This window comes from Manduca sexta, unplaced genomic scaffold (assembly GCF_014839805.1).
Source record: "Manduca sexta isolate Smith_Timp_Sample1 unplaced genomic scaffold, JHU_Msex_v1.0 HiC_scaffold_3588, whole genome shotgun sequence".
Lineage (NCBI taxonomy): Eukaryota > Metazoa > Arthropoda > Insecta > Lepidoptera > Sphingidae > Manduca > Manduca sexta.
The window spans coordinates 1-9,489 of NW_023594672.1; the positions used below are offsets into that span (position 1 = coordinate 1).

The 9,489-nt window shown below is 34.8% G+C and overlaps 1 protein-coding gene across 1 annotated transcript; it reads right to left on the reverse strand.

Moving 5' to 3' along the window:
- Positions 1–879: 879 nt before the first annotated feature.
- Positions 880–1,845, reverse strand: LOC119193098 (uncharacterized protein K02A2.6-like). The gene has a single exon (XM_037446762.1). It carries the CDS (start codon positions 1,843–1,845, stop codon positions 880–882), a length of 966 nt encoding a protein of 321 aa, XP_037302659.1.
- Between the last annotated feature and the right edge of the window lie 7,644 nt (positions 1,846–9,489).

Consider the following 9,489-nt stretch of genomic DNA (forward strand, 5'->3'; position numbering starts at 1 on the left):
CTTAATTTCTCTTATCAAAACCGTGCGAAAGTACTAAAAACTTAAGAAAGAAATGAGCGCTTATGAAACTGAAGGAGATAGAGGGAAATACTTGTCTCTAATATATGACTTTTTGACTTTAGTGAAACCAACCAGTGTTGAAGCTGAAAGGGCTTTTTCGGTCGCTGGTTGTATTTGCAGTTCCTTGAGAAGTAGGCTAAAGGATGATACTATTAATACAATTTGTTTTCTAAGAGCGTATTTCCAACAAGAAAAGTGATCTGTGCTGTAATGAATGCATGGGTATAGTATCCATAAGCTGCTGATTTTGAATTTTTTTATTTGGATTATAGAAGAATATGATGTTGATTTAATTTAGTTTTTATGAACGGGTTTAGCTTAATTTAAATCATAAATAATTCACTGTTGTTTGTAATCTTTGAGACTGATTATTATATAATAACTGACTGATAATAATTATAAATAAATAAGAGTTGATTTTCGCACAAAATCGTTTCTATTTTTCCCCGTAGATAATTATTCCTTATTGTAATATTTACTTTTGTGTAGTGTTACACAGGCTCGGCACGCACTATACACTAAGGCGCGTCCACTCTCACCGATAGGCTCTCGTGTACTGACGCGGTGCGCTCGAGACAGTGAAATGTATATATTATGTTTATGTATGTTTATTTGTATATTTGTTTAGTATAATGTTAAATATAATAATATATTGATATTTCATAATAATATATAATGTGTATATAAGTATAATTATATCACAAACACTACATCTCCTTCTTGTCATATTTTTATTTCTTTATTTTTTTTTTCCATTAATCCTTATACCCAATGAAATACAATCATAAATCAGATCTATTCTTATGGAAATCATATTGTTTAGTTTTCTAGACTTTGCTCTTCTGAACTCTGGTCTGATGGTACACTCGTCCATTTGCCTTCCACCCTCTTCAAATGTATCACGTTCCTTCTAAATCTTTGGTCTGTTTCACTATTACGTACCGTGCAGTCACCATTATGTTCACTTTCCACAACATGTGGCGTAGGGTTAAAATTAGTTGTAAGCTTGTTGGATTTTTCCATTGTTTTTACGTAAACTTTATCTCCCTCTATTATATCTGATTCTAGGGCTTTCCGTTTCCTATCTCCATATTCTTTTCCTTTTTCTTTTTGTATTTTATCCTTATCTCTAATTTCCGAGTCATTTGATCTATAGTTTATTTCTCCTAGTGAAGGTATTTTATCTCTACTTTGCCGCTGGAAGAACAGTTCAGATGGTGATCGTCCAGTAACTGTATGGGGTGTATTATTGTACATAAGTAGATACTCCCATAGACTTTCCTTTAAATCTTTATTCTCGATATGACTAATACGAAGACGTTTTAAAATGTCCCGATTTTGTCGCTCGACCTCGCCGTTCATTTGAGGCCAATATGGGATGGTATTAAATAATCTGATATTGCATTCCTTGCAGAAAGTTCTGAATTCTTCACTGACAAACTGCCTACCATTGTCCGCTGTTATGGAAATAGGATAACCAAGTCTACTAAATGATTCTTTTAGTAGTTTGATGATCTGTAAACTCGTGATCGTTTTAGTGATTTTCACCTCTTTATATCGACTGTAGTAATCAACCACTACTAAAATATATTCTTGACTTGGTAATGGTCCCATTAGATCTACTGCAATATCTACCCACGGCGCCGTAGGCAACTCTCGTCTCTTCATGGGTACTGGTGGGTTTGGAAGACTCACCAATGTACAGCCTTTGCAAGCTTTCACTACGTTTTCCACATCTTTATCGATGCGAGGCCACCAAACCTTAGATCTCAAACGTGCCTTCATGCCTACTATTCCAGGGTGGCCTTCGTGCGCAGCATTCAACACATTTTTGCGCAGTTGTTGGGGTATTACAATTTTGTTCCCACGAAGCAAAATATTGTTATAGAAACACAATTCATTTTGAAAAATTTTATAGCTCTTAATGGAATCATCCCATTCATTCTGATAAACACCTTTCTTTACACTGCAAATCTCATGATCTTTTTCTGAATGTGCAACTATGCTACTCATGGATATAGCGACTGGCCGAGAATTTTCTACTATTTGATGCACATGTGTATCTTCTCCTTTTTGTGGATCGTCAATGTTACACAATCGTGACAGAGGATCAGCTATATTTGTTTTTCCGGGTTTATACACAACTTTAAAGGTATATGATTGTAGCCTCAGTACCCACCGTTCAATTCTCGCACATGGTTTTGATTTAGGTCCAAACAATATCTCTAATGGCTTATGATCAGTGATCAGATCAAAATGCTTCCCGAATAGAAAAATATTAAAATGTTCGACCGCCCAGACCAATGCCAGTGCCTCTTTTTCTGTTTGGCTATATCTGCGCTCGCAGTCTGTCAACGTTCGATTACCATAAGCAATAATCCTAGGACCACGTGTATCACTTTGTACAAGTACAGCGCCAAGTCCTACAGGGCTAGCATCCGCTATCACTTGTGTTGCATCTTTGACGTTGTAGTATCCTAAAGATTGTATTTTCGTTAATATCTGCTTAAGGTTATTAAATGCTTTACTTTGTTCCTCAGACCATATTTTTTCTAAACTATCCCTTTTGCCCATTCGTAGTCTTAGTAATCGCTTTAGGGGTTCTGTCATTGTAGCTAAATTTGGTACCCACTTGTTAATATAATTTATGAGAACTAAAAAACTTTGCAGTTCCTCTATGGTTCTCGGAACCCTAAAATTCTTTATGCTATTAACATATTTGTCCAAAGGTTTAACTCCTTCATGTGTAAGCTTGTGTCCCAGGAAATTTACATCTTGTGTCTTATATATACATTTACTGTTATTCAAAACAGCATTGTTTTCATTAAGCACCTGCAGGACTTTTTAGTCTAGTATCATGCTGTTCCTCACTTTCACCGTAAACAAGGATATCGTCGATAAAATTCACGACTCCGTTACAATTTATCAACATCTTTTCAATGATTTTCTGGAAAATCTCGGGGGGCACAAGTAATACCGAACATCAATCTTTTATACCTATATAAGCCTTTGGAGGTTATGAATGTTGTTATATGCCTAGAATCGGAATGAATTTCCACTTGATGGAAGGCATTCTTTATATCTAATTTGCTAAAATATCTAGCATTCTTCATTTTTGGTAGAAAATGATCCATAGAGGGCAGGGGGTGGTTTTCCCGCATGATAGCAGCGTTTGCGCGTCTCATATCAACACACAAACGTAATTCACCATTCCCTTTCATTATTGGCACAATTGGTGAAACCCATTTAGACGGGCCTTGGACTTCTTCTATAATGTCATTGTCTAATAGTTCTTTAATTTTAATTTCAACCTTTTCTTCAATGGGTATCGGTACTCTGCGATACGGTTGGGATACAGGCTTTATAGAATTGTCAATAGGGATCTCTAGTAATATGCCTTTGAATTTTGGAAATGGGGTTATTTGTATTTGATTTATCCCAATGCCCAGCTTCAAAACACCTAAACAAACAGCTGTGTCTTTGCCTAATAGGTCTCTGGTACCTCCTGAAATTACATATATAGTGGCAAATTCCTTCCGACCATTGACCTCGATTGTAGTTTCGAATGAACCTTCTACGACCAATGGAGTGTTACTACCATACGCTAACAAAGTCTTCTTAGGTCTTTTGACTTGATTACAAACATGTACCCGTTTGCTTTTTAATTCCTTCCATGTTTTCTCCGTGATAAGGTTCAATTTACATCCGGAATCAATTAACATATCAATTGTTACGCCACCAACTGTACATTTTATAGTGGTATCATTATCCACCTGAAAAACATAGTCTATTTCTTCAGTTTCTATTAGATCTACATCTCTTTATTTATCCAGTTTCGTCCTTTTCTGATTATTTTGATTTGTTTCTCTTTTTCGAAATTCATCGATTTTCCTTTTCTGCGGTTCTGTATTCCTTGGGGACCTGCAGTATAAGCGAAAATGTCCAATTTTGCCACAAGAATGACATTTCTTTCCTTGGGCTGGGCAATTTACATTACTTGAAAAGTGATCATTACTTCCACATCTACCACAATGTGCTCTTTTTTTATGATGCGACTGATTTTGATAGTCTTTACCTCTGTTATATTGTTTATTTCCTTTAGTAATTAAATTAATATCTAAATTTTTGTTCTTATTACTGTAGTCTTCTAATTGTTGGGTCACCACTTCAAGAGTGTTTGCTTCCGTTATGATTTGGTCAAGGGTGACACCGTCTCCTAAGGTCAAAATTTTCTTTCGTAATTTCGTTGAATTGCATTTTTCTGTAATTTGATCTATGATGTGATCGTCTTGTTTATCGAATGCACATTTTTCGGCCTGCTGGCGCAATCTTACTAAAAATTTCTCAAATTTTTGTCCTTCTTCCTGCTTTAATAACCGAAAGACATGTCGTTCATAAACTTTACTCTGTTTTGGTTGAAAGTATTCGTCCAGTTTCTGTATTGCCACTTCAAATACATCAACGGTTCCTGATGATTCGATGTTGGCTCCTGGTAAATTGTAGAAAATTTCTTGTACTCCCGATCCTCCAAAGTGTAATAGCGTAGCCCTTTTTTGATGCCGATGTAATCTCGGCTGCGTCCAGGTATATTAAGAAAGATCTCTTCCATTTAGCCCACTTGGTAGCTAAGGATGTGATTTCACCTTCAAGATCAAACTTTTCTAAAGCTGGTATTGGTATACTTGTCATTTTAATTTCTTTACTTTATATTTATTAAATTGTTTTTTTTAGTGTTATTTTTTTTTATGGGGCGTTACCTGAAACAAGTTTTTTGTTTTTAACTAATCTCCAATTTAATGGTGGTATCTATGTACCCAGACTCCAATTTAATGGTGGTAATTTATTACCCAATGTCCAATTTAATGGTAGTACACTCTGTACCCTATTGCCAATTTAATGGTGGTACATCTTTGTACCCTGACACCAATTTAGTTATGATAACTATTACCCAGTCCAATTTAATGGTGGTACATGTTTGTACCCTGATACCAATTTAATGGTGGTACATGTTTGTACCCTGATACCAATTTAATGGTGGTACATTTTTGTACCCTGATACCAATTTAATGGTGGTACATTTTTGTACCCTGATACCAATTTAATGGTGGTACATTTTTGTACCCATAAAATACGCACAAATTCACGCCTCCATTCCCGAAGACGCAAAGGCAAGGGCGCAACCAGTGCACCGACCATTCACCACACACCCAATAATTATTATTTTAGTATTAAATATAATACAACATTAATACCCTTATCATATTGTGTTTATTCACAATTTTAATTATCATAAGTAAAGATGCTTATTCTCGCGTAAAACACAAACCAAAGCAAAACTATATAAATCAACGCCCGCCGCGCCGTTAAGTAGCTATTAATGTGAGGCCCATCCACCACAGTTGTTTTGATAAACTAATCATGTTTCGCCTATAGTACTTTACTACATAGATAGCAATTTCATTGTTTAAAAATAATAATTTACGATAATTTAATTCTGCGGGTACTTTATAAATTTACTCACATATTTTATCCTTTCTAAATGTTTGTACAATCCCTAACCTGTTTTGTTTATTGCTTTATAGTCGTATAATAAATCAATTCTTACCTATTTTCTCGTCGCCACTTGTAATATTTACTTTTGTGTAGTGTTACACAGGCTCGGCACGCACTATACACTAAGGCGCGTCCACTCTCACCGATAGGCTCTCGTGTACTGACGCGGTGCGCTCGAGACAGTGAAATGTATATATTATGTTTATGTATGTTTATTTGTATATTTGTTTAGTATAATGTTAAATATAATAATATATTGATATTTCATAATAATATATAATGTGTATATAAGTATAATTATATCACAAACACTACACTTATATTATGCCATGAAGTTAGAAATATGCGCTATGTTGAACACCCAAATAACCAATCCGGATCCGGCGGAATTCTCGTGGTTCCGGCTGAATCCGGTCGGATTTAAGTTTGTACCGGATTGCAATCCCTACCTATTTATTAAGGAAGGCTATATATCTTCACGCTTTGACCAAAAGGGCGGAGCAGTAATGAAAAATGTTGCAAAAACGGGGAATATTTATTCATCTTGAGAGCTTCCGTTGCGCGCGCTGAGTGAACAGTTAGTTATGAAAAAATATGTATGACGGAAATGTTCCTCTTAAAAAGTTCTAAAACAGTATAATATAAAACAAAGTCCCCCGTCTGTCTGCCTGTCTGGCGTGTTAAACTCAAAAAATATACAACGGATTTAGAATAAATTTGATATGGAGATAGTTTAAGACCTTGGGAAGAAAATTGTCAACTTTCTATTCCGGAAAAATATTATATAGCGGGAATTTTATTACGGAAAACTTTATCCTAGAAAATATTAGAAAAACTGCCGCGGTGGCGTAGATGTAACTGTGACCGCGCTGAGGTCTTGGGTTTGGATCCCGGGTCGGGCCAAAATAATTATGACTGGGTTTTTCCATCTTAAAAATTAATTAGTCACGGCTCGGAGTCAGGAAGTTGGCCGTGTAATATCCCCGTGCCTCGGGAAGCACGTAAAGCCATTGATCCTGCGCCTGATTTCTCGCCGATCATGTCGGATTGCCGTCTCACTGGATTATAAGAGTGAAGGAACAGAGAGTGCACCTGTGTATTGCGCACATACTTTTGTATTGTAATATTATCTCTTGCGTGCTTGTCTGATCTCCGTTGTGATTGGCCGCCGTGGTCGTAATTCGGTTAGGAAAGAAAAAAAATCAAGGACTTGGGGATAAATAAACGAGTTGCTCTTTACAAATCGAATTACAAATTTGTTCTAGCAACTGTATGTGTTTGAGTGAACGTTAGCCTAGTTGGGTATGGCACAGTCTGGCGAGAGGGATGTCTGTAGGTTCGAAAGTCGTAGGTTTTTAATTTATATATGTAACAGCTTTTGCTCACGGCTTCGCCCGCGTGAAGGAGTTTTCCGGATAATATATTTTCTGACTTATTTTATATTTATCGTTATATTATGACCAAATTACACAAAATCATTATAACTTGTAGCCAATGTGTTATTCTGATGTATAACCAATATTACTGTAAAGTTTCATCTCAATCGGTTCAGTAGTTTTTTCGTGAAAGAGGAACAAACATACATCCATCCTCACAAATTTTCGAGTTTATAATATTCGTAGGATTTTTTATCAATTATTAATCGCTTTAACAGTGTAGGAAAATCTCCTAAAGTAACCTACATGATAATCTGCCGATCCGCACTAGGCCAGCATGGTGGACTACGGCCAAAACTTCTCAGTAGTAGCGAAGGCCTGGGGTCATCAGTGGACAGTATATAATGCAGGGCTGGTATTATTATTTATCATAACCGGGATTTCAAGTGGTTTCAAAGGAGCAATATAGTTTCATGCTCGATCATTTTACTACAAACTGCTATTCAAAGTGGCGACGGATGAAATTGGGGATACTTAAATAATTTTTATTTTATGGGTTCAATAAATAATTTTCATTTTCATATTGTAGAGATCTATTATAAATATATCTTTTAAAAGTATCAATACAATAGAAGTTTGAAATACAATGTAATATATTGCTTAGTACCTCGCTTATACTCTGAGTCATTTGTAAGTCTAATAATGTCTTAAATAAAAATAGTTTATTTTATTTTTCATTTATTTGCATATTTAACATACCAATAACACAGGTCGACAAAAAAAAAATTTTTTTTTGTGTTTCTGTTCTAATGCTTGAATTCTGATTCCAAACATCGAAAAACACTCGGATATCCATTTTTAACTCTTAAAGTTTGCTTTTGTCTGATTTATGTTCATAAGTACGTTTTGAAGATTTTAATTGATTCTTATGAGCAATAGGCGGTAGCATTTTGATAATTTTAATTGTAAATTGTGAATTATGTCTGAACGGCAGTAGTGAGTGTTTAGACTAGCTATTACTATTTTAAAAAGTATATTTGGGTTGTAACAACCGACTTTTATGTCGTACTTGGTTAGAAAACGGCACCAAGAAAGTGTAAACAGGATGTTGATTAATTCTGTTTTATTTGCGGTGAATTTATTAAAGTAAGAAGTAAAAAGTTTGCTTTGGCAACGATTTTGAAGCATTGCGAAGCCTATGACGCTTATTATAATCTCAAAATACGGAATCAAGATAAGTAATGGGTGCCTCACGGTGCTTGTGTTAATTTCAAATTGGAAAATATAATGTGAAAGTGAAACCAATAGTAGAGCCTAATATAAATATTGATGCTTCCATTACATATAAAGTTAGGGCTAATGAAGCAATTTGTGTAAGCTCTAGATCATAATTCTGAAGCTATTGAATATTTAAAAAGATTTTTTCCCAAATTATCTGAAGCTAAAGTTAAAACTGATATTTTCGTTGGACCACAAATAAAACAAATAATGAGCAGCGATGATTTCACAAAATTCCTTATTGCTCATGAAAAATAATCCTGAAAGCGTCTGAAAGCTGTAGTCAATTGTTTTTTTGGAAATCACAGAGTCGACAATTATGAAGAGTTCATTGAAACTATGCTTGAAAGTTTTAAATTGATGGGCTGCAGAATAGAGTTTATGGGACATAACCTTCATATGCTACATGCTCACCTGGACAAATTTAATGATAATATGGGTGTCTATGTAGAGGAGCAGGGAGAACGTTTTACCAAGATGTGATGGACTTTGTACGACATTACCAAGGGCAGTACAACGAGAGTATGATGGGAGATTACATTTGGGGATTAATACGCACACAAACATAAAAGATCCATAACAAAAAAAAAATTCTGAACATCATTTTTTGTTATTTCCTATTTGTTTGCTATTATTAGTCATAATTCTTGTATAAAAAAGACTTTGATGTTCAATAAAAACTTTCTTTATCGTAATTTTAAATAAAATTACAGAGAAAGTATAAAAATTGTATGTGTTTTTGAAATTCAGTAAAATTGCTCTAGTTTCTACAAAAGCAAACTTTGATCGGAACAGTTATTTTTTTATTTATTTGTAACATAGAAGAAACCAAAATTTTACATTCAGGAGCCAGACTCAAAAATCGTGTTGACCGGTGTAATCTATATATAAATGTGCGTGCGCATTTTACCTATGGACTCAAAACGGTTCGACTGATATAAATTATTTAGGTGATTTTCAAATAAGGCGAGTGATTTTGCGACTTTCGCTTATTTTCGGAGGATGTTTTTTTACTTTTGACAATGTCATTTCATCATTGACGTCAGCCTTTAGCTAATTAATCTTATTGATGTGAAGTTGGGCGGGTCTCTAGGATAATATTAAAAAATTACAATCTATTAAACCGCCTTTAAACATCACTAAAAACTAAGAAATCATCGGTTACTAATTTTGGAGTCGCTGGCTAATTAAAAATGCTAGGTAAGCTAGTTAAATAAATTAA

Excerpts from the sequence above, each read along its gene's own strand:
- LOC119193098 (XM_037446762.1), bottom strand. The coding sequence starts at position 1,845 with ATGAAGGCACGTTTGAGATCTAAGGTTTGGTGGCCTCGCATCGATAAA.